Below are 26,845 nucleotides of genomic sequence, written 5' to 3'. Positions count from 1 at the left end.
AGGATTAAATAAATTGGAGGGAGCAGCTGCCAACATGGCATTTGGCACGTGAAAGGAAGGCCTGGTTGGAGAAGCTTGCTGCCAAAGTCATATGCACCCAGCCAAAACCCCAAAATAGCCCAACGTTGGATGAGAAGATGCTTCAAACACGTGAGGAGCTGACCTGGAGCAAGGCATGGGATTTGCTGGAAGGATTTGGTGTTGCTGTTAGGCTTCCCATTTGAAATTAGGCCGGAGTTCAATTCAGAAAAGAGACCCATCTTCACTTATAAATAGGATGGTTTCTTCCTTGTATGGTACTTTAGAGCTATGCCCAAATGCTGAGAAATATATTCCAGTCTTGCATTCTGCTCTTGAGTCAAAATTGCTTGCTAATTCTTCATTTTCTCTCAAGCTTCCTTCCATTATATGAAGGCTTTCTGAGCTGAGAGGTTTCACTCATTTTACCTTGCTTCATTCAAACATCTCCATCACCATTTACTCCATCAATTCCGCTGCACACCAACACATCTACCACACCTCTGATCTGGGATCTTCCGGCCACTGGTTTCCTCTGGAATTTGGCTCCATCAAGTGGTATCCAGAGCTTAGGTTCTCCACGCACCAAGGAGCTAAGCATTTCTTCTCATTCTGCAATTTAATTCTGCTGAATTCCATCTCTGTTTCTATTTTCTGTTTCTGTTTCAGTTTTAATTCTGTGTCAGTTTTTGTTCTTTTAATTCTGCTTCTGTAATTTTGTTCCAGCCTTTAATTCTGTGTTCTTATAGTGTTTTATGTCCATTTTTCATTTTAAACGGTGAATCATTTCTTGTTTGAGTTAATTCCAGCTTTGAACTTTAAATTCTGTTTTGTCTAAAGTCTTGTGCAAACTACTGTTGCTGTTTTATAGTTGTCACTGTTTTGAAATTGTTTCTGTTGAGTTCTGTGCTTACCAGTGCTATACAAGCTGTTTGTTACCATCAGAGGCAGTGATGAGTTGATCTAGCCTTGGTAATATAGGCTGAAGCATCCAATAAGCCAAACTGGTTTTAAAATTCTGTTTAAATCTGATGCAGAATTTTGTTTGCTGTTCTAAATCATCAAATCTGTTTTCAGCTGGTTTTGGTTGATTCTAAAGCTTGATACAACATTGTTTAGTGTTGTTGAATGATGCTAAGAGTGTAGCCAACCATAACAAGCAATGAAATGCAATTTGCATAGCTTGGTTGTGCATAGACACTAGTCATTTGCTATTTCAGATTTAAATTTGGTTTATCACCGTGCCAATTTTCATTGCATAGTTTAATCTGAGTTTGGTCATGCTAAGCATCTTTAATTCCAACTTAGATCTGTGTATTCACATTTCCTAGAGTCTTTTCCTTGCTGATTCAAACTTTGATTCCATAAAACTGAATTTGGTTGGTTATTTTGGTGCCATTTACTGCATAAGTGGTACAGCAGTAGGGAATTTCGAAAATCTGTTGTTTCCTTGCTGTTTTATAGCTTGAGCAAGTTTCAATTGATGGTTCAAAGTTGCTAGTACTGTTCATTTGGTCAAAACATGACTTATATGCAAATTTGCATTTGAAACCATCAATTTTTGAGTGAAAATGGAAGTGAAACAATGATTTTGAATTATAGGCAGTTACTGTTACGTACCTGAGTACGTAAACTAGCCAAATACAACCTTGCACACTCTCTCACACGTAATAGAACAATAAACACACGTAATAGAACAATAAACGAATAACAATGGATGAATGAATCTCTTTTATTGATGGTAATATCTGAATAAACAAGGGTAAACAATAATTGGGAGCATAACCTCCTTCAATTACTTTGAGAGCATAACCTCCCTCACAAGACAATAATGTCTGTCACAAAACTCAATAATCACCAGCATACCTTTAACCCTAGACTCTAACTTTATTTATATTAATTATTTCCAGCCCATCTCTTATTAAATATTCCTCTATCTGCATTTAATATAAATATCCTTATATTTAATATAAATATCCCTATATTTAATATAAATATCTCTATATTTAATATAAATATCTCTCCGTATATTATCCTAGCATATATCCTTAATTATAAATATCTTATATTGAATATTTCCCTAAATATATATTTATTTACTCTAATTAACTTATACTATATTTATTTACTCTAATTAACTTATACTAAATATTCTCTCTGCTCATATACTTTCCAACCCTTATTATTACCCCTACCTTAGATCGTAACATTACTCCTCGCTGCAAAACAACCTTGTCCTCAAGGTTGGATTGGGGAGCTTGATCTCATGGCTCCTCATCAATTCAAGTCTGGAGGTTTGGGTGGTGGAAATTCTTCGTCGTCCTCTGCATATATCAGGACTCTCAAACTCCTGTCCGGACAACGGTGCGCAGGACCGAACCGCTCGCCGCATCTAAAGCACCTTCCTTCTTTCCTACGTTTTTCATATTCCTCATAAGGTAGATCCCTCACGTTTCTTTCCTTTCGTCCGGTCCCCACATTCTCCGTGATGTCCGCTCGGCTCTCCACGACAGTTACCGTTCGGCCTTGGTTCGGGCGACTGAGCTCCAGTCGCGTATCTCAAACCACCAAAATTCAGTCTAATTTTTCTGGTGCAGTTCTGTTTTCCAACTGCTGTTTGGTAATTTTGATGCAAAAAAATTCATTACTGGATTGTGAAAAAGCTGGTTCCATGATTAAAAAATGAAATAGATGACTCAAAGAAGTAATATCAAGTGATAAAAAGCTGTTGAACTGTGCAATCCAGATTACAGGCCCTGAAAAATCAAAATTCAAAAATCTGAAAGTCATTGGGGCATTTTATCAAACAGTTTTGAAAATTATCAAACAGTTTGCATTTGGAATCATTTCTGAACTGTGTTTGCGTTTTTTTTTTGCTTTCTTAATCTGTTCTAGCACCTTTGGTAGGTTCCTTTTGTGTACTTGCTGTGTTTCCATACCTAGTTCATTTGTTTACACATTTTTGGCTTCCAAAATTGTCAATTATTGCTGGAAATTGGTGTGGAAAACTGGTGCAGAATGGTAAATCTAGCTTGGTTTGTTTGAGTGGATTTAAGGTACTGTGACAGCTGTTGTGAAGCATCCAGTTGCAGAAACCTTTACTTATAATGGTAGCATACTAGGAAGTGAGGGGAAAGCTGAAATGAAAAGCAATTAGGAGCTCTTGAGTAGATGCAACTCTGCTGTCCAGCAGCTGCAGAATACATTACAGCAGCATAATTTGCCACCAGAATTGGAACAACTTGCATACTGTTTTTGAGATACACTTGGCAGCAGCTGAAGATTGAAGTCCACACTATTTTTACACATTTAATTGAGCTTGTTTGAGTACTCATATCACGGAACCTTGTAGTTTTTTTTATATTTCTGTTGTTGTGCCAAGTGACTTGGGAAAATGCTTTTGAAGCAATTCCAAGCTCACAATTGAACATTGTAATAGTCCAATTTCGTTTTCTTAGTGTGAAAGTGTGTCAAGGGGCTCCAAGTGTCACTTGCACTTTCACTTAGGGCCGTCTAGCATTTACATTCTTGCATCTTTATTGCTTTCCTTAAATGTCTTGAGTAATCCTTTTGTTTTTAGGTCTCCGTGGTATCTAGGATAGCATAGCATATAGTAAACCTTTCTTTGGTTTGTAGGTTCATAACATTTAAAAAGAATTTGAAGAATTTCTACTTAGAAACTAAAGTAAAAGAACATTCTAAGGAAACTCTGGCTAAGGAAGAACTTGGTTTCTAAGCTTGTCCATTTGTGACTCACCTCTTCTTCCTGGGAGCTACATAGAAACATCTTTTACTTCTAGAATCTCTTAGAAATTTTTCACCAAAAACAAAGAAAGTTTGTGAAAATTTTTTCATTCATTACTTGTCAAACATTTTGAAAACCTTTTGAAAATTTTTCTTTGACAAGAATGAGTCAATCAAGTGTGCAAGGAAGTTTGAAACCCAATAGTGAAATGTCTTTAAGGGAAGAATTTGAGCAAAGATTTGAACAAAGGGATAAAGAGATTAGTGAGCTCAAAGATATGATTAGTCAACTTTTGATTAATCAAGATAAAAAGAAAGAGAGGTCTTCCCATAGGAGAAGAGAAGAATCATCATCTTCTCCAAGTGAAATTGAGCAAAATAGTAGTCATCACAATGATGACCACTACCAAATGCCTCCTAGAAGACAACATAGAGTTAGAGAGCATTACCCAAGAGAGCCTAAGGTTGATCTTCCTTCCTTTCATGGAAAAGATGATGTAGAAGAATACCTAGAGTGGGAAATGAAAGTTGAGCAATTGTTTGAGTGCCACCAAATAGATGATGAAAGGAGAGTCACCATGGCTTCTCTAAGCTTCCAAGGTTATGCCTTAATATGGTGGACAGCCTTAGTCAAGGACCATAGGCTAAGACACTTACCTCCCATTAGGTATTGGAATGAAATGAGATCTGCCTTGAGGAGGAGGCATGTACCAGCCTACTATGATAGGGAGATAATGGATAAACTCCATAAACTCCAACAAAGGAACATGAGTGTTGAGGAATATAGACAAAAAATGGAGTTACTCATGTTGAGAGCTGGGATAAGAGAAGAACCTAGGATAACAATTGCTAGGTTTCAAAGTGGACTCAACTATGACATAAGAGATAAGGTTGAACTTATACCCTACAATGATCTCAATGAGTTAGTCCAACTTTGTGTGAGGGTAGAGCAACAACTAAAGAGGAAAAGCTACACCAAGAAAGATTACCCTCATAGTTCTCACCATAAGAAAGAGTATAAGAGGGAGGGTAGTCAAACCAAGCCAAGATATGAAGAAAGAGAGAGAGAGAGAGGAAAAGAAAAAGTCAAAGAACCTTCAAGAGATCATAAGAGTAAGGAGACTAAGTGCTTTAGATGTGGGGAAAAAGGGCACTATGCATCTGAGTGCCGCAATAGAAGGTCAACTTACATCCTTGAGCATGAGAGTGAAAGTGAGGGTTCTTCATATAGTGAGTCTGAAACATCCACTTCTGAAGAAGAAGAAGCTTTACCTTGTGATGGTGACTTACTTATGGTAAGGAGACTCCTGGAAAGTAAACATGTAGAATTAGAACAGTCACAAAGAGAGAACCTATTCCACACAAGATGCAAAGTTTTAGAAAAGACATGTTCAATGATAGTGGATAGTGGCTCTTGTTGCAACTGTTGTAGTTCTAGAATGGTAGAGAAGCTTGGCTTAACCACTACTCCTCATCCTAAACCTTACAAACTTCAATGGATCAAAGAGGATGATGGAATAGTAGTTAAAGAACAAGTAAGTGTACCCATTTCCATTGGCAAATATGAAGATCAAATTGTTTGTGATATAGTACCAATGGAAGCTGGGCACATATTACTTGGAAGACCTTGGCAATATGATAAACAAGCTTTACATGATGGAGTCACCAACAAAATCACCATTCAACACAAGGGAAAGAAAATTATTTTGTGTCCTCTTACACCTTCACAAGTAAGAGAGGACCAAATAATTCTTAAGAAGAAGTTGGATGGAGAAAAGAAAAAAGAAAATAAGAAAGAAAGAAAGAATTTGGTAACCCATGCCTCAGCCCATGAAGTTGTCCAACCTCAAACCTTGAATATTTCCAAAAATCTTTTTCTTGGACAACATCATTTCCTTCTTTATTGCAAAGAGGCATTTGTTTCAATCACTCATGGACTTGGTTCTCTACCGAAGGGGTTGCAAAAACTTTTAAAGGAATTTGATGATATATTTCCCAAAGAGGTACCAAGTGGATTACCACCTTTGAGGGGAATAGAACATCAAATAGATTTGGTACCTGGGGCAAGCCTACCCAATAGGCCAGCCTATAGAACCAACCCTATGGAAACAAAAGAAATAGAGAAACAAGTTAATGACTTGTTGAACAAAGGGTGGATCCAAAAGAGTTTAAGTCCCTGTGCTGTGCCTGTGTTGTTGGTCCCTAAAAAGGATGGGTCTTGGAGAATGTGTACAGATTGTAGGGCCATCAACAACATAACTATCAAGTATAGGCATCCCATTCCTAGGCTAGATGACATGTTGGATGAATTACATGGAGCAAATCTCTTCACCAAAATTGATCTTAAAAGTGGATACCATCAAATAAGAATTCATGAAGGAGATGAATGGAAAACTGCTTTCAAGACCAAGTTTGGTTTATATGAATGGTTAGTCATGCCCTTTGGCTTGACCAATGCTCCAAGTACATTCATGAGATTAATGAATCATGTGCTTAGGGAATGCATAGGCAGATTTGTAGTGGTCTACTTTGATGACATCTTAATCTATAGTCAAAGTCTTCAAGAGCATCTTAGACATATCAAGGAAGTCTTGCTTCTTCTTAGAGAACACCACCTCTTTGCCAACTTTGACAAATGTACTTTTTGTCAAGAAAGTGTGATTTTCCTTGGTTTCAAAGTTGGAAAAGAAGGTGTGCATGTTGATCCAGAGAAGATCAAGGCTATACAAGAATGGCCAACCCCTAAAAATATAGGAGAAGTAAGAAGCTTTCATGGGCTAGCTAGTTTTTATAGGAGATTTGTGAAAGACTTTTCCACCATAGCTGCTCCTTTAAATGAGTTAGTCAAGAAAGATGTTCCTTTTCTTTGGGGTGATAAGCAAGAGTTGTCTTTTGAGACTTTGAAACATAAGTTAACTCATGCACCCATTCTCGTTTTACCTGATTTTTCCAAAGCCTTTGAATTAGAATGTGATGCATCTGGGATAGGTATAGGAGCTGTTTTAATACAAGGAGGACATCCCGTAGCTTACTTTAGTGAAAAACTTAGGGGACCTACCTTGAACTATCCTACCTATGACAAAGAGTTATATGCCCTCATTAGAGCTTTAAAAACTTGGGAACATTACTTGGTTACTAGAGAATTCATCATCCACACTGACCATGAATCTCTCAAGTACATAAAAGGGCAAGCAAAGCTAAACAAAAGACATGCCAAGTGGGTGGAATATCTGGAGCAATTTCCCTATGTCATCAAACACAAAAAGGGGAGTACTAATGTTGTTGCGGATGCTTTATCTAGAAGACATGCATTATTAGTAACCCTAGGATCCCAAATATTAGGATTTGATGACATAAAAGAGTTGTATGAAAATGATGAAACATTTGCATCCACTTATTCATCATGTCTTAAGAAGCCTTTTGATGGATTCTATCTTTCTGAGGGGTATCTTTTTAATAAAGGAAAACTTTGTATACCCCAAGGATCCATTAGAAAACTTCTTATCAAAGAGAGTCATGGAGGAGGACTTATGGGCCATCATGGAGTTGATAAAACTCTAAACATTTTGAAAAGTAAATTTTATTGGCCACACATGAGAATAGATGTTCAAAGGCATTGTTCTAAATGCATAGCTTGTTTACAAGCTAAGTCAAAGATTATGCCTCATGGACTCTATACACCTCTTCCCATAGCTAATACCCCTTGGGAGGACATAAGCATGGACTTTGTCCTAGGATTACCAAGAACTCAAAGGGGTTATGATTCTATCTTTGTGGTAGTAGATCGTTTTAGTAAAATGGCTCATTTTATACCCTACCACAAAGTAGATGATGCTAGCTATATATCTCGACTCTTCTTTAAGGAAATAGTGAGATTGCATGGTTTACCCAAATCTATAGTGTCTGATAGAGATGTGAAGTTCCTAAGCCACTTTTGGAAAACTTTATGGGAAAAGCTTGGGACTAAACTTCTATTTTCTACTACATGTCACCCACAAACTGATGGGCAAACTGAAGTAGTTAATAAATCTCTATCTACATTATTAAGGGTAATATTAAGAGGTAACAATAAATCTTGGGATGAACATCTACCTCATATTGAATTTGCTTATAACAGGGTAGTCCACAAGACTACTAATCTTTCTCCTTTTGAGGTTGTTTATGGTTTTAATCCTATCACACCTCTTGATTTACTACCTCTTCCAAAACCATCTCTTTTTCTTCATAAAGAAGGTGTTTCTAAAGCGGAGTTCATCAAGAAGTTACATGAGAAGGTCAAAAACCAAATTGAAAAACAAACTCAAAAATATACAGAATACAACAACAAAGGGAGAAAGAAAATAGTTTTTGAAAAAGGAGACCTAGTTTGGCTTCATTTGAGAAAGGAAAGATTTCCCTCTCAAATGAAGTCCAAACCTAGTCCAAGAGGAGATGGTCCATTCAAGGTGGTCAAAAGGATAAATGATAATGCATACATCTTAGATCTTCCTGAAAGTTATGGTGTCAGTCATACTTTTAACATCTGTGACTTAAATCCTTTCACAGGAGATGATCAACAGGATGCAACAGATCTGAGGACAGATCCTTCTCAAGAGGGAGGGTCTGATGGAAGACCATCTAAGACATACATTGGACCTCTTACTAGAGCCATGGCTAAGAGAGTTCAAGAGGAAGAAGGATCACTTAATATTTTGCTTCTATGGAAGGTGAATTATCTTAAACCTTCTTCTCTTAATTAAGCATGTTTACTTTGTTTTGTAGGATTAAATAAATTGGAGGGAGCAGCTGCCAACATGGCATTTGGCACGTGAAAGGAAGGCCTGGTTGGAGAAGCTTGCTGCCAAAGTCATATGCACCCAGCCAAAACCCCAAAATAGCCCAATGTTGGATGAGAAGATGCTTCAAACACGTGAGGAGCTGACCTGGAGCAAGCATGGGATTTGCTGGAAGGATTTGGTGTTGCTGTTAGGCTTCCCATTTGAAATTAGGCGGGAGTTCAATTCAAAAAAGAGACCCATCTTCACTTATAAATAGGATGGTTTCTTCCTTGTATGGTACTTTAGAGCTATGCCCAAATGCTGAGAAATATATTCCAGTCTTGCATTCTGCTCTTGAGTCAAAATTGCTTGCTAATTCTTCATTTTCTCTCAAGCTTCCTTCCATTATATGAAGGCTTTCTGAGCTGAGAGGTTTCACTCATTTTACCTTGCTTCATTCAAACATCTCCATCACCATTTACTCCATCAATTCCGCTGCACACCAACACATCTACCACACCTCTGATCTGGGATCTTCAGGCCACTGGTTTCCTCTGGAATTTGGCTCCATCAATGTTCCTGATGACTGATGCATAGTAGCTGATCTACTGATCCGAGAGATCTGATTCAACGGAGATCTACTGAACTTCGAAAATTGCACTTCGAGATTCAACTGAGAGTAATTCTCGGTAGCTCCAGCAGAGATCTGGAAGAGGTGTTAATGGCAACAGAGGAAGTGTACGGTGAGATTAATGTAGATGGATGCTATGCTCAGTGAGTGACTACAACTCAGGCAGCCGTCCATACAAGGAAGGAAGTTGCAGGGAAGGTTTAAGCAAGTAATGACTTTCGGAGGGAGAGTTGGCAGAAGCAAATCTCAGCAGAATTTCATTCATCCAAAAGTGTCTTTTCAAGGGAGCTACCATGAATTTATATCCATGGAGCTGCAGGGAGGATGGAAGGAAGTGACCCATGTGTAAAATGTGGAAGAATTATGAAAAACGTGCTAAAAACGAAAGCAGTATGTGAGCTGGTGGTGTTGAGGAACGGAGGTGCTGCCGTGGTGTGCTTAGCAAAGAGTGGTGGTGCAGCTAGCAACTTTGACCATCAATTTGACAGTTTTACCCCTTCTCTTGGTGTCTTCAAACTCCACTTAAATTGAAGGAAAAGAACGTGCCCTGTTGTGTCCATATCTTCAAACTCTTCTTGAATTCTTCTAGCCATACTTCTAGTAATGGGTCCATGCCCTAAGTCATCATCTCCTTCCCCTTGAAGAGGATTTGTCCTCAAATCTACATCATCATCTGTATCAACTCCTGCAAAAGGACGAAGATCAGTAACATAAAAAGTAGAATGGACGCCATACTCGGATGGAAGGTCTAACTGATAAGCATTATTGTTGACCTTCTTAAGGACTTTAAAAGGACCATCTCCTCGAGGACTTAATTTGGACTTCCTTTGAATAGGAAATCTTTCCTTTCGAAGGTGAAGCCAAACCAAGTTACCTTCATTGAAAATGACTTCCCTTTTACCCTTATTATGATACTTAGCATATTTCTCACTTTGTAGTTGTATTTGATTACTAATCCTCTCATGAAAAGTTTTAATGAAATTGGATTTAGATATTCCCTCTTGACGAACGAACTCATGTGAAGAAGGTAAGGGAATCAAATCCATAGGTGTGAGAGGATTAAAACCGTATACAGCCTCAAAAGGAGATATTTTGGTAGTTCGATGAACTACCCTATTATAAGCAAACTCCACATGTGGAATATACTCATCCCAAGATTTGTGGTTACCCTTGAGGACTAATCTTAATAGAGTGGATAAAGATCTATTTACTACTTCAGTTTGACCATCTGTTTGAGGATGGCAAGTAGTAGAAAAAGACAGCTTAGTCCCTAATCGAGACCATAAGGTTCTCCAAAAGTGACTAAGAAATTTTGAATCTCTAGCAGAAATGATGACCCTAGGTAGTCCATGAAGTCTAACCACATCTCGAAAGAATAACCTAGCCACATTACTTGCATCATCTATCTTGTGGCATGGTATAAAATGAGCCATTTTGCTAAAACGATCCACAACCACAAAAATAGAATCAAATCCCCTTGCTGTTTTGGGTAGTCCTAAGACAAAATCCATGCTAATATCTTCCCAAGGAGTTGAAGCAATGGGTAAGGGAGTGTAAAGACCATGAGGCATTGCTCTAGATTTGGATGTTAAACAAGTAATGCACTTGAAACAATGCCTTTGGACTTCTCTCCTCATGTGGGGCCAAAAGAATTTCTCTTTTAGCATGCTTAAGGTTTTATCAAACCCAAAATGCTCCATCAACCCTCCCTCATGCATTTCTTTGACAAGGAGTTTTCTTTGTGAGCCTTGGGGTATACAAATTTTGCCTTCTTTGAAAAGATACCCATCTCTCACATAGAATCCTCCTTGTGGTTTTTGCAAACATTCCTCATATAAGGTGGCAAAGTCACTATCTTAAGTATACAATTCTTTTATGTTATCAAACCCAAGAATTTGAGCTCCTAAAGTGGCTAGTAAGATATTTCTTCTTGACAAAGCATCTGCCACGATATTAGCCTTTCCTTTCTTGTATTTGATAACATAAGTGAACTGTTCAATGAATTCCAACCACCTAGCATGTCTCTTTTGCAACTTGTGTTGGCTCTTCAGATATTTTAGTGATTCATGATCACTATGAATAGTAAACTCTTTGGAAACAAGATAATGTTCCCAAGTTTGAAGAGCCCTCACAAGAGCATAAAGCTCTTTATCATAGGTGGGGTAATTACAAGAAGCACCATGAAGTTTTTCACTAAAGTAAGCAATTGGGTGTCCTTCTTGTAATAACACAACACCTATTCCGTGTCCAGAAGCATCACATTCTAACTCAAAAGTTTTGGCAAAGTTTGGAAGAGCTAGAATGGGAGCTTGAGTGAGCTTTTCTTTAAGTAGCTCAAAAGCCTTTTGTTGTTTGTCTCCCCAAATGAATGTAACATCCTTTTTCACCAACTCATTGAGAGGTGAAGCTAGACTAGAGAAGTTAGGCACAAATCTTCTGTAAAAGCTGGCCAATCCATGAAAACTCCTAACTTCTCCTACATTCTTTGGAGTTGGCCATTCTTGGATGGCCTTTATTTTCTCAGGATCAACATGGACCCCACTTTTATTGACTACAAAACCGAGAAAGATGACACTATCAACACATAAGGTGCATTTGTCAAGATTTGCAAACAATTTATTGGTTCTAAGAATTATTAGAACAACTCTCAAATGTTTTTCATGATTCTGCAAATCTTGACTATATACCAATATGTCATCAAAATAAACAACTACAAACTTCCCAATGCAATCCCTTAAAACATGATTCATAAGTCTCATGAATGTACTTGGGGCATTTGTAAGACCAAAAGGCATTACTAGCCACTCATATAACCCAAACTTAGTCTTAAAAGCAGTTTTCCACTCATCACCTTCTTTGATTCGAATTTGGTGATATCCGCTCTTAAGATCTATTTTTGAGAAAATTTGAGCCCCATGTAATTCATCCAACATATCATCAAGTCTAGGGATGGGATGTCTATATTTTATTGTGATGTTGTTGATAGCCCTACAATCACAACACATGCGCCACTTCCTATCCTTTTTTGGCACCAACAACACCGGTACATCACAGGGGCTTAGGCTCTTTTGAACCAAACCCTTATCTAGTAATTCTTGGACTTGTGACTCAATCTCTTTGGTTTCTTGGGGATTAGTCCTATAGGCAGGCCTAGTAGGAAGAGTTGCCCCTAGAATAAAGTCAATTTGATGTTCTTTGGGAAATAGATCATCAAATTCCTTCAAGAGTTTTTGTATTGAAAGAGAAAGAGTAGTAGTCTGAGACTCACTAGATGTGCAAGTGAGTGTTCCTTGGCAAAGAAGAAGGTATGAAGGTTGCTCAACTTGAAGTGTGTTGTTTAAAGTCTTTTTATTTAAAAGTACTTCATGTTGAGTGACCTTGTGGGAAGGAACACTGGACTCTATCACCTCTTTTTCTCCACTCTTTTGTTTTGTAATTTTTTTCTTTTTCTGTTTCTTTTCCTGATCCCTAGCGGACTTCATTTGTGCTTGATCTTGTGCCACTTGAGTAGGTGTCAAAGGTTGAAGCACAAATTTCTTGTCTTGTTTGTGCACAGTTATGGTATTGGTAAGACCATGGTGTATAGTGTTATGATCAAATTGCCATGGCCTTCCCAATATCACATGGCAAGCTTCCATAGGAACTACATCACAAACAACTTCATCTTTGAAGTTCCCTATGGATAGAGCCACTTTAACTTGATTCTTGACTGTAATGTCCCCATCTTCATTTAGCCAATGAAGTCTATAAGGTTTGGGATGGGGTATTACAGCAAGATTCAGCTTTTCAACTAGTCTGGTACTACAACAATTGCAGCAAGAACCACTATCAATAATGAGAGAACAATAGTTTTCTTGAATTTTACACCTTGTATGAAAGATGTTCTCTCTTTGTGATAGTTGTTCCAGACTTGGTTGACTGCTAAGCACCCTTCTCACCATGAGAAGTTGACAATCATCCGCAAACACTTCCTCTTCTTTTTCCGTTTCACTCTCACTATCACTGGTGGGGGATTCACTTTCACTGCTATAGATGTCCTTTCCCTTTAAAAGAATGGTTCTTTTAGTAGGACATTGAGCAGCTATATGACCCCTACCTAAACACTTGAAACACTTTATATCACTTGTGCGAGTGTGTGAAGAGGACTCTTTGTTTGGTTTTTCAACTATTTTGGCTAGAGGTTTGAGGGGTTCTTTTGCTTTAGTAAATTTCTGCTCAAAGGGAGACTGAAATCTTTTAGCAGAAATTTTCTGCTGATTTTGTTGTTCTACCTTTATACACATTTGAACAAGTTCATTCAAATCTCTATAAGGTAGAAGTTCAACTTTATCCCTTATTTCCAAATTTAACCCACTCAAAAATCTAGCTAAAGTAGTTTCCTCTGCCTCTGTGATCCCTGCTCTCATTATGTATAGCTCCATTTGTTGTCTATAGCCTTCAACAGACATAGACTTTTGTTGCAACCTTTGGAGCTTATCCATGAGTTCCCTTTTATAGTAAGAGGGCTTTTCTTGAGAGCAGCTGTGAGTTCATTCCAATATTTAATGGGAGGAAGTTGTTGTCTCAGTCTTTCTTTGACTAGAGCAGTCCACCAATACATTGCATACCCTTGAAAACTAAGGGTAGCTAGAGAGACTTTCCTTTCCTCCGACACTTGTTGACAAGCAAATATTTGCTCTACTTTCATTTCCCAGTCAAGGTAAGCCTCAATGTTATCTTTCCCATGAAAATGAGGCAATACCACATTGACTTCCTTAGGAGGAGGAGGAAAATTTTCATACTCACGCCTATGCCTTCTTGATGAAGAAGGGTAGTGATGGACAAATTTATGAACACCAAAATATGATGTCACAAACTTGTTTTTCAATCGGCAAGTATGACCGAATCGTTCAAGTAATAAACTTGGTAAGACCAAGTATCGTTCTTCCCAAAGGACTCACGGCCTAGTTTAGTTATGTGGTTTCTTAATTAGCTAAGACTTACAGATAAAATATTTGGAGTTTAATATGCAAGACAGAAAATAAACATGTATGCATGAAGTTTTGATCAATGGCAAAAAGCAAAAGATAAACACTTTCAATGATATTAATGTATGAATATGTTGTTGGGGGTCAATTTCATCTTATCCACTCTCATATATTTTAGGAATTCAACATTCAAATCATCATTGTTAATGCCACTCTCTAAAGTACCTTTCTAGAAGGCTTCTCCCTAATCACGAGTTCATACAATTCCTAGCATTCCTAATGATCAGTTCATAAGTGCAGGAGCTTAACGACAACCAATATCATATTGGGAGAAATTCCCCGGATTTAGACTTCCCCGTACGTGCCCGTATCGACAAAACCAATAATCATGCATCGAATGAGTTAAACAATGTAAGCATTAAGCAAAGAGGAAAAACCCTAACTAATGATGAAAGAAAGCATAAGTCTTAATTAAAAGATGTAAAAACAGATTCCATATATGAGAGCTTCAAAAGATTACATTGATTCCCCAACAAACATACAAGGTTTAGTTCACCATATTCATGGTGAACCTAGATGAACAATAATGAAAGAATGAAAGAGATAGAAAAACCCGAGAAAGAGAAGAGGAGAGCTGTCACCATCTCCCAATCTACCCCAAGGGGTGGAAGAGAGAGTGTTTGCTTCGTTTCTGCCAAAGATGCCTAACCCTAGGAAACCCTAAAGCTTATATATCATTCGTAAATTACAAAAAGTCAAGTCCAAGCCCATTAAAGTGCCGCTCAGCGGTAAAATACCGCTCAGCGGTGAGTGCGTGACTTGTTTTCTCCCCTCAGCGGCCATTTTGCCCCTCAGCGGACCTTACGTGACTTCCAGAGTGCCGCTCAGCGGTAAATTGCCGCTGAGCGGTGACTTCGGCTTCTCCTTTTTGCACTTTTTGTTGTCTTTTCTTATTTCAACTCTCTCCTTCTTCACTTCTTTCACCAAATTCACCTTAAAACCTGCACAAAAACACTGAAATCAAGCATAAACCTGTCCAGCTCTCTTATTTCCAAAAATATAAAGAAAAGCATGATTTCAAGCTAGTTTCTAAGTGTAAAAGTTGCTTTTAGTGTCAATTTTAATCATAAAAATAACAGTTTTTCAACTGTTATCAGGTAGTAATCTCCTACTCTTAAGTTTTCTTGCTCACTTTGGGATTCTCCACTCATGCTTCTCTCCCTATATTGAACTTGTTCATCTCTTAGCATTTTCAACTCATTAGTAACCATGGCATTGTGCAATTCTCTTTGAATCTTTTCTTGCCCTATTTTCCTTTCAATCTCTTTGAGTTGATTGACAAGAGTTTGAAAACAAAATTGTTCTTTAGGCTCCTCATCAATTCTAGGGGAGTGTCTTCCAGACATTTTATGAACTTAAAAATTTTCTTGAAGTAAAGACTAAGAGAGTTCACTTGAGGACAATATTCCAGGTAAGAGAGGTGGACCTTGTAGGTCACTTAAGTACCAAGTCTTGCCTTGCCAAATATATCCTTAGTTACTTACTAGAAGTCTTTAAATCAAAATCACTTCTAAATTCACTAAATATATAGAGACACAAACAAACACAAAGAAAGAAAACCTTAAACTCTAAAACTGGACTCTAAGACTTCCTAGGCGAAGCTTGCAAAAATAAAAAGAAATGAAAGGTGAGGTCTCCTAGGTGAGGCTTAGAAATTTTGGAATCTAAGACACACTCATCGTCTACCAATTTTAAAGTGATGAGACTTTAAGTCTAGTTTAGCAAATGAGGGAAGAACACTTATGAGCTCTTCCACTTCACTTGCTTGAAATGGCCAACTTACAAATTTGAAAAAAAAAAGTAAACAAAAAATACAAGGGAAACAACAAAATTTGGAGGAACAAGAATGTAGTTTAATGTGGCAGCTTTGGTTGCTCTCAAACAAGTAATGAATCAGACTGGATTCATGCAATTCTCTCAGCTGCAAAGTGACTCTCTCCTAGGCTGTAACCGTGAAGAAAATCTGCTGTGAAATTGTTGCAGCAACACCACTCTACCACTCCGTCAGCTTTACCATGTTGGCTTGTATAACCATTCTCCTTACTTCCTTTGATGCCTCCTTGTATGTATGGAGTCTAAGTTGTAACACACCTACACAGCAGTCCAGTTCAGAACTTACAGTATCTCCTCATACTGCCAGTAATTACCAAAAGATTGACACCAACACAGAACCTTTTATCAAACAGGTTATGTGCAAGAATTCCAAAAATTTTAAAATCAATGAATTAAGCAGGTGGTAATCACGGTGGCACTTCAAATGGATCCTAAGAATAGTTCTAGAATAGATTGGACACACAGCAATGACAATCAGCTAACAATTGGATAAAAAAAAACATTATCCGGCATATGTCACAAACTGTTTGTGAATTTGCCTCAAAGAACAGTCAGCAATTATGCAGAAATGACAAAAAAAAATGTTGTTTCGACAGTTCACACTATTGGATGCATTGGTCCTTTCAGCTTTTTACTTTGCTTTTCTGATATTTTAGATTTTGTTTATCAACTGTATGTTATGAAACCAAGCTTCTACTACATCCAAATGTATTAACTAATCAAACACATTTTCTATGATAATTCCATCAAGTTACTGCACTGCTACTGTTTTAAAACAGACTTTTGACCCAAAATTTGAACTAGTCACATATACTTTTTGCACAGAACAGCTACTGCCAAACTTCAATTCATTCAATCATGTTTAAATGATTAAAACAAACTTGTTGAACCACAATTTGATCCAAAATTCTTTATATATCCAAAATTGAAAGCAGTAGTTCTGATGCAAGCAATTTGAAGTAACTGTGCTAGTTAAATTTTACAACTAACAATGATTCAGCTCAAACAGCACAAAAATACACTTAAGACAGTCAAAGAAATTTGCTCAGGATGGCAGGATGTGATTTAGATGGCTGGACATGATCTAAAACATTCAGCCACTGGACACGCAGAAAGAACTGACTAAGCCAATTGCAGTTCGGTTAACTGCCAGTATTAACACAACATGACTTTGCACAAACATTCCATATTTAAAATCAGATGTCTATGGCTAGTTTCCATGTAAACAAAACAATGCTTATGCAGGAACTATTCTCATAGCAGTTGCAGCCAATGAAACAGTCATTTCAGATTTTCCAAAATAGATGCAGAATTTTCTGTATTGATATACTGGACTCTCCAAACTTTGTTAACAATTCATGCACATGAGCTCATTATCTCAATTGTCATTGCTCATATATTATGCAGAAGAATCATGAATCTTACAAAGTTTCCAATACAGATGCAGATTACATGGTATTTAACCAGAATTTTGACAAAATCGGGATTGCACATAACATATGACATAACATAATGGATGTTCAAATTAAAATGACTCAAACAAAAATTCAACCGATTAAAATGAAAAGACTGAATCAATAAAGCAATAGCACGGTTCAAAGACTCAACAATCCTAAAGATATGAAAAAAATTATCTATGATATACTGAATCATAGATAATTCAAATTAATTAAAATAAGAATTTCTAGTTAAAATAAGCATAATTAGGAAAAATGGAAAAATATTGGACATTTAAGTAGAATTTCGTGATTAATTATAGCACATTAAACTAAGTGAAGTGAACAAAATATCGATTCATCACTTCTAAACGGAAATCATTAACATCTTGTTGAAGCTTTTTGACCATACCTTGTGTGATGGGGCCTTTATGTATCATTGTGCTTGGCTCCCGCGTATCAGGAAGTAGATGAAGTTGACGAAGTGGAGGAAGTGGGGGAGGTGGACAAAGTGGAGGAAGTGGAGGAAGTGGATGAAGTGAAGAAGTACTGGAAGAAGTGAAAGAAGTGGAAGTAGAGGAAGAAGTGGACGCAGTTGACGAAGTGGAGAAAGTGGAGGAAGTGGAGAAAGTTGACGAAGTGGAGGAAGTGAAGGAAGTGGAGGAAGTGGAGGAAGTAGAGGAAGTGAAGGAAGTGAAAGAAGAAGAAGAAGAAGAAGAAGAAGAAGAAGAAGAAGAAGAAGAAGAAGAAGAAATAGAAGAAGTTGAATTTGAAGAAGTGGAAGAAGTGCAAGAAGTGGACGAAGTGGACGAAGTTGACGAAGTGGACAAAGTGGACAAAGTGGAGGAGGTGGACGAAGTTGACAAAGTGGACAAAGCGGACGATATTGACGAAGTTGACGAAGTGGACGAAGTGGAGGAAGTAGACGAAATGGACGAAGTAGACGAAGTGAACGAAGTGGAGGAAGTGGAGGAAGTGGAGGAAATGGAAGAATTGGACGAAGTGGACAAAGTGGAAGAAGAAGTGCAAGAAGTGGAAGAATAAGTGGAAGAAGTTGACAAAGTTGACGAAGTGGATGAAGTTGACGAAGTGGACGAAGTGGAGTAATTGGAGGAAGTGGAGGAAGTGAAGGAAGAAGTGGAAGAAGTGGACGAAGTAGACGAAGTCGATAAAATTGGACGAAGTGGACGAAGTTGACGAGGTGGAGGAAGTGGAGGAAGTGGAGGAAGTGGTCGAAGTAGACGAAGTGGACGAAGTGGACGACTTGGAGGAATTGGAGGAATTGGACGAAGTGGACAAAGTGGAAGAAGAAGTGGAAGAACTGGAAGAAGTGGACGAAGTGGACAAAGTTGACGAAGTTGACGAAGTTGACGAGGCGGAAGAAGTGAACGAATTGTACGAAGTGGACGAAGTGAAAGAAGAAGAAGAAGAAGAAGAAGAAGAAGAAGTTGAAGTTGAAGAAGTAGAAGAAGTGGAAGAAGTGGACGAAGTTGACCAAGTTGACGAAGTTGAAGAACTTGACGAAGTGAACGAAGTGGACGAAGTGGAAGAAGAAGAAGAAGAAGTGGACAAAGTTGACGAAGTGGAGAAAGTGGAGAAACTGAAGGAAATGGAGGAAGTAGAGGAAGTGGACGAAGTGGAGGCAGTGGACGAAGTGGACGAAGTGGAGGAAGTGAAGGAAGTGGAGGAAGTGGACGGAGTGGATGAAGTGGACAAAGAAGTGGAAGAAGAACTGGAAAAAGTGGAAGAATTGGAAGAAGAGGACGAAGTGGACGAAGTTGATGAAGTGGACGAATTAGATGAAGTGGAAGAAGAAGAAGAAGAAGAAGAAGAAGAAGAAGTTGAAGTTTAAGAAGTGCAAGAATTGCAAGAAGTCGACGAAGAGGACGGAGTTGACGAAGTGGAGGAGGTTGACGAAGTTGACGAAATGGACAAAGTGGACGAAGTGGACGATATTGACGAAGTTGACGAAGTGGACGAAGTGGAGGAAGTGGACGAAGAGGAGGAAGTGGAGGAAGTGGACGAATTGCACTAGCTATACATGTTTCAGTTTTTCTTGCTTTCTTCATCTGTTGAAGAACCTTTCTTAGAATCCATTTCAGTGCCTACTTCTATTCTACACCTATATCTATTAGTTTTAAGCTTGTTGGCATGTTAAAATTGACCAATTAAAGTCATATTTTGGTGTTGTCCTTGTACATTTCTGGTCCAGTTTTTGATCTGCTTTGGTGCTAATTTATGTGTCAAATAGTGGTGTTCTAAAGACTTTGAGGTGCAGTCCATTTTTAGAAACATTTGAGTGATTGGAAGTAGGTAGGCTATAAGGGAAAAAATAGTGTTGTGGTTGCTAATGATCAGTGATTGGATTTGGTTAGGTATCAACATTTGAGTGAATTATCAACAAAGGTGGAAGATTTGCACAAACAGATGTGCTTAATCTGATTCAGTTATTGCTGAATCAATTGCTTAAAGTAGATGGTATCATGGTTGAAGGGGATGTGAAATTAAAGAGGAAAATTCAGGTCATGCCAAATACTGAGATGCATTTTACTGAATTTTGTTTATCACTATATCTCAAACTACATTTGTTTAACCACTTGTAGTTCTAATGTTAGTGAAAAATTAATTTTAAAGTTAAAAAGAGTTCAAAACTATGTTGAAACTCTGGATTAGCTAAAGATTAAGAATTCCTTGCTTGCTAGCAATGGACATCATGCACCATTGAGAATTGTGTGTAGTACCATAAATAGTTTAAGGTACTTTTATCCTTCTACATCAAGTAGTAAGATTAACGCTAAATCAATCCTAAGTTCAGTAATGTCATATTTCACTCACAGTCATACAGTAGAATTTGTTCTTACATGGGATTTGGCACACTTTTTTCTAACCATTATGGGATCACTCAAAGTATGACAAAAAGGTAATGAATTTGGAAATGAAACTTTACTTTAGCATGTCAAGAAGAAGATGGAATTTTCTAAGACTAGCTACTAAAACACAACTTACAAAAACATTGATTCAGTTTAGCCATTTACTTGAGATCAGAGAGACCAACCACACAAGCACAGTCCACTACTTTAGCACCAGCAAGTTCTACAATTGAAAGCAAACTTAACCATTTTAGGAACAACAACAAAAATTGGGGGTTAATTCATAAAGCTTTTATATATATATATATATATATATATATATATATATATATATATATATATATTTAAACATGTTTTTTATTTCTAGTAGTTACCTAGGAGTGTGACAAGACAGTTACATGTATGAAACCTTAATTTAAAGTGAACCGTGGTCTACAATCATGAAATATCAAAGCTGAATGCATCTTTACTTACTCACCACAGAAATACATTCACTTAATAAGACATTTATTCTTGCAAAAGAGAATTTAGAACAAAAGAGTACCTTCAATCGTAAAAGGCTGCAAGAGGAAATCACCTACAAGTCTAATTGCTGCTAATACAGTTCCACCTGTGGCCACAAAATCATCAATAATTATGACATGTTTGCTGGACTGAAGAGCACCAACATGCAACTCCAAACAATCATTTCATTTCTAGAACATATTTTTCAGAAATTACTTCCCCTAAACAAAGATTAGGCATGACTTTCCAAACCAAATCAATTGCACTGGAACAAGTACCAGTTTAAATTGACAGACACAGCTGAAAGATTCTAAGAATCTTGTTCATGTGAGTATTACTTTCAACTTACTGGTGAACCTAAGTCTAGTACAACAAGATTCAAGACCAACACATGCAACTACCTATATTCAAATTATGCAGTGATTATTGTTGCAGTGCAACTCACAGTACACAATTAAACTCAAGAGCAATCCCAAATTTCTCCTAGAATTGTGCAACTAAAACACTCTGCCTCATTAAGTTCATCCTAGTGGATCTACGTTCACCATTGTTCTCAATCATGCAAATTAAATGTTAAATGATCCATGTACTGTTGAACATAATCCCATGGTCAAATTATGCAGATTGGCAAAACAGTGTCACATTCTTGCTTTCTTGTAGGTACCTCATGCATAAGGCATTGGCTAGGAAAGGGATTGTTGTTTTTAATATTTCAATATTAATATCATACATTCCATGTAATAATAAATTTGATATTAGAAAAATAAAAAAGCTGAAGCATCTTTGCAATGAGGAGTAGATATGCACGCTGGTGCTGTCTGCATCTGAAACAATAAGGAGGAGATCACTAGCTGGGGTCCACATGACGGGAATCTGCAGAACAAGTAACAGAATGAGACCCATTTTGGTCATTTGGCTCACTCACACCATTCCATGTATGGTATCCGCTTAGTACACTTGAAAAAGCCTTCACAGTCTGGGTAACCTCAAAACCACCAAGAGAATTACACGTCCCCCACACAACCACTCTTTAAGAAAAACTTCTATCACTTTTATGAAATTTTGTCAAACTTTGGAAGATTACAAATCACTAATTTATTGACCCTTTTGTTTTCTATAAGCTGCATTAGTTCCTATGTTATATTAATTATACCTTTTCTTTGTAGAGGCAAAGATCAAAATCACTGGGGGTCCAAACATGTACGAAGAAAGTAGTTGCTTTGATCCGAATGGGATGGTGGCAGAATACTGTTTTTCGCAGATGGTTTCAAAATCGGAGGCAGTTATGTCTGTGACTAGCATGCAGCCCCAAAACACCCTTGGGATGGAAAACTTAGCCTACACATCTGCTTCTGCTGTTGCTATGGAAATCATTGCACACCCTCAACAAAACTCATACAATCAAGTTAATAACTTGAACTCCCAGTTTGTGCAAGTGGTGAACAACCATGGTTCATGTGAGGAGCTTTATTCTTTCCCCACTCACTCCTCCGCACTTGAGAGGGGTCACCATGATCACCAATTTCCTTATTCCACACCAACACCAGATCTCCTCAACCTTCTCCACTTGCCAATGACCTTTGAAAACCAAAGCACCAATATTCCGAAACTCTCTGGCCCTATGGAACAGTACACAGCACAGACGTCTCATCTGTTTCCTATGACCCTTTCTTGCATCTCAACCTGCAAGCACCTCCCCCAGCTCTTGGAAATGATTAAGCCTTTGGAGGAGGGGGTGTCATACAAGGCAGTGGAATTGGCTGCCAAGATTTTCGAAATGGGGTGGTGGAGTTCACTTAAGATGTGGGCAAAAAGAGAGGGGGGAAAAGGACCAACCAGTTTACCAGTACCACTACTGAGAGACAAAGGAGAGTGGATTTGAGTAGTAAATTTGATGCTTTGAAAGAACTCATCCCAAACCCCTCCAAGGTAACATTTTTTAGTAAATTATACTGTTGACATTCTCTCAAAGCCATAGACATTTTTCTTTCCTGCTTTTTCTATTTCACAGTAACTCTTCAATTGTTTAAAATGTCTTTTTTCTAGGAAAGGTTGTTTTAAACGTTAAGAAAATGTAAACTTTGAGAAAAATTTCTTATTTTTAAACCCAGCATTGATTAAAGCTAATGTCTTTGAGTATAAAGAAAGTAGAACTCAGTGATTGATTTTGTTCTGTTTTGTTAATTGAAAAGGATAATTGTGTTTTGGTAATACTAATATATTGTAAAGAACCAATATTAGATTTAGAAAAAGAAGGATCAAAAACAGATGCAAAAACCTTTGGTGGTGAGCTTTAAACCTGAAATCATACCAGTGGGTTGAGGCTTAGAATTATCCATCTTTGCTAAATGGAGGATATCCTGAATATACTATTTTTTAGAGAGAATAAGTCCTCCATCAAGGATGGAGAATATGTCTACCATCAATCGTTGGTTTGATTGATCTACATTTTAATTAACTAAGAGTAAAAAAAAGGTTGTGAGTGAAATGAAGTTTGAATGCACTATATTCAGTGCAACTTACTTATAAGGTTTGATGTATTAGGTATAGTACAAAGATATCAGTGTTCATGTAGGACACGCTAACCTTCTATAGGTCTATACATTAACCTTGACAGGAATATAACACCTTCTATAGGTATAGGACAGAGATATCTTGAGTATTTCGCTACTTATGCTATATGAAATTGGCTTTTTAGGTGTACCAGTAGCTTTTTACTTTGATTCAGTAATTGTTATCAGTTTTCGTAATCTACTAATATTAGCTTGCTTTAGTTTTAAAATGGCTATTTCTAAAAAATGCATTAGCAATCAAAATGCCAACTTTGAACAATTTTTCTATAACAAATCATATTGCACAAACTAATTCAGAGCATACATTGAACAAACTCAGAACAAATGCTTCTTAGCTTTTATAGTTCATCAATCGAAATAACAACTTACCTCGACGGTAGCCCCTTCAATAGCCTCTGAAGCAGTACTGGAAGACCTTGTCACGCAGCGTCACTACCCTGGTTACGCCGCCTCGTCTATGCCGCGTCGTCCAATATCCTCCCTCGATAATGGTAGCCTTCAACTCAGCCACCCACCACCTTCCTCACCTCATGACACTGCAAAACGCTACAAGAAATAAGCTTCCACCATTGACGCGTAATCGAAAACAGTAACAGGAAAACAAAATGAGATGGGAGAATGGGACACTTCACCTATAATGGAGGAGAGGGGAAGAAGCGTATCCCGATTGTGGTTAGGGAAGGAAGCACTTTGCACAAGCCAGCCAGTGAGTTCGTCGAGGGAGTTAGGGTACAGAATCTGAAAATTGGGGAAGAACGAGTTTTCGCGAAACGAGGGGAGGGAAATATGTCACTTTCTAATTCCATATACATCATTCACTTACCGAGGGTCGCTTGCCTTCGGTAATCACTCCTGTCCATTACAGACGGCCATTACCCTTCGATAAAGTCATACTACACAAGCCTTCAGAAAAGCCTTCGGTAAATTACATTTACCGAAGGCCAAAAGGCCTTCGGTAATACTCCGCCGGAAATAAATGTTTTTCCTGTAGTGGAAGTGGACGAAGTGGAAGAAGTAGAGGTAGTGGAAGAAGTGGTGGAAGTAGACGAAGTGGAAAAAGTGGAAGAAGTGGAAGAAATGGACGAAATGGACGAATTTGATGTAGTGGACGAAGTGGACGAAGGGGACGAAGTTGACGAAAGTGACGAAGTGGACGAAGTGGAAGAAGTTGACAAACTTGACGAGGTGGACGAAGTGGACGAAGTGCACGAAGTGGACAAAGTTGACGAAATTGATGAAGTGGACAAAGTTGACAAAGAGGACGAGGTGGACAAATTAGACATAGTTGACGAAATTGACGAAGTGGAGGAAGTGGAGAAAATGGAGGAAGTGGAGGAAGTGGAGGAAGTGGAGGAAGTGGAAGGAGTGGAGGGAGTCGAGGAAGTGGACGTAGTTGACGAAGCTCACGAAGTGGACGAGTTGCACGAATTGGACGAATTGGACTAATTCGACGATGTGGAAGAAGAAGAAGAAGAAGAAGAAATTGCAGTAGAAGGAGTGGACGAAGTGGACATAGTAGACGAAGTTGAGAAAGTTGACGAAGTTGAATAAGTGGACGCAGCGGACGAAGTGGACGAATTGGACGAACATGAAGAAGAAGAAGAGGAAGTTCAAGTAGAAGAAGTGGAGGAATTGGACGAAGCGAACGAAGTGGATGAAGTTTACGAAATTGATGAAGTGGATGAAGTGGACGAGGTGGACGAGGTGGACAAAGTAGACGAAGTTGATGAAGTGGAGGAAGTGGAGGAAATGGAGGAAGTGGAGGAAGTGGAGGAATTGGTTGAAGTTGACGAAGTGGACGAATTGGAGGAATTGGAGGAATTGGACGAAGTAGACGAAGTGGACAAAGTGGAATAAGTGCACAAAGTTGACGAAGTGGACGAAGTTGATAAAGTGGACGAAGTGGAGGAACTGGAAGAAGAAGTGGAAGAGGTGGAAGAAGTGGACGAAGTTGATGAAGTTGACGAAGTGGATGAGGTGGACGAATTGGATGAAGTGGAATAAGTGCACCAAGTTGACGAAGTGGACGAAGTGGACGAAGTGGACGAAGTGGACGAAGTGGACGAAGTGGAAGAAGTTGACGAAGTGGATGAAGTAGAGGTAGTGGTAGAAGTGGTGGAAGTAGAGGAAGTGGAAGAAGTGGAAGAAGTGGAAGAAATGGACGAAATGGACGAAGTGGACGTAGTGGACGAAGGGGATGAAGTTGACGAAAGTGACGAAGTGGGCGAAGTGGAAGAAGTTGAAGAAGTTGACGAAGTGGACGAAGTGGACGAAGTGGACGAAGTGGACGAAGTGGACGAAGTGGATGAAGTAGAGGCAGTGGAGGAAGTGGTGGAAGTGGAGGAAGTGGAAGAAGTGGAAGAAGTGGAAGAACTGGAAGAAGTGGAAGAAATGGACGAAGTGGACGAAGTGGAGGAGGTGGAGGAGGTGGACAAAGTAGACGAAATTGACGAAGTGGACGAAGTGGAGGAAGATGACGAAGTGGACGAATTGGATGAAGTCGACGAAATGGAGGAACTAAAAGAAAAAGCAGAAGAAGTTGAAGTAGAAGAAGTGGACGAAGCGGACGTCGTGGATGAAGTGGACGAAGAACTGTAGGAAGCGGACAAAGTTGACGAAATTGATGAAGTGGACAAAGTGGACAAAGTAGACGAGGTGGACGAGGTGGACAAATTAGACGAAGTTGACGAAATTGACGAAGTGGACGAAGTGGAGGAAGTGGAGAAAATGGAGGAAGTGGAGGGAATGGAGGGAGTCGAGGAAGTGGACGAAGTTGACGAAGCTGACGAAGTGGACGAGTTGCACGAATTGGACGAATTGGACTAATTGGACGACGTGGACGACGTGGAAGAAGAAGAAGAAGAAGTTGCAGTTGAAGGAGTGAACGAAGTGGACATAGTTGACGAAGTTGACGAAGTGGACGCAGCGCACGAAGTGGACGAAGTGGACGAATTGGACGAATTGGACGAATTGGACGAAATGGAAGAAGAAGAAGAGGAAGTTGAAGTAGAAGAAGTGGAGGAAGTGGACGAAGCGAACGAAGTGGACAAAATTGACGAAATTGATGAAGTGGAAGAAGTGGACGAAGTGGACGAGGTGGACGAGGTGGACGAGGTTGGCGAGGTGGACGAGGTGGACAAAGTAGACGAAGTTGTCGAAGTGGATGAAGTGAAGGAAGTGGAAGAAATGGAGGAAGTGGAGGAAGTTGAGGAAGTGGAGGAAGTGGAAGGAGTGGAGGGAGTGGAGGAAGTGGTCGAAGTTGACGAAGTTGACGAAGTGGACGAATTGGAGGAATTGGAGGAATTGGACGAAGTGGACGAAGTTGACGAAGTTGACGAAGTTGACGAAGTTGACGAAGTTGACGAAGTTGACGAAGTTGACAAAGTTGACGAAGTTGACGAAGTGGACGAAGTTGACGAAGTGGATGAGATTGACGAGATTGAGGAAGTGGA

The 26,845-nt window shown here is 38.6% G+C and overlaps 1 protein-coding gene and 1 pseudogene across 1 annotated transcript; both read left to right on the top strand.

Annotated features, from left to right (window-relative positions):
- Positions 1-2,284: 2,284 nt before the first annotated feature.
- On the top strand, positions 2,285-8,796 carry LOC148192880 (uncharacterized). Its single transcript, XM_088099298.1, has 3 exons — positions 2,285-2,312; positions 4,069-5,597; positions 8,548-8,796. Exons 1-3 carry the CDS (start codon positions 2,285-2,287, stop codon positions 8,794-8,796), a joined length of 1,806 nt encoding a protein of 601 aa, XP_087955424.1.
- Positions 8,797-22,018: 13,222 nt separating this feature from the next.
- Positions 22,019-23,952, top strand: LOC148192879 (transcription factor bHLH91-like; annotated as a pseudogene).
- Positions 23,953-26,845: the final 2,893 nt, after the last annotated feature.

This window comes from Vigna umbellata, chromosome 9 (assembly GCF_029865625.1).
Source record: "Vigna umbellata cultivar VRB3 chromosome 9, Vumbellata_1.0, whole genome shotgun sequence".
NCBI lineage: Eukaryota > Viridiplantae > Streptophyta > Magnoliopsida > Fabales > Fabaceae > Vigna > Vigna umbellata.
This window is presented reverse-complemented; position numbering and strand designations above follow the sequence as displayed.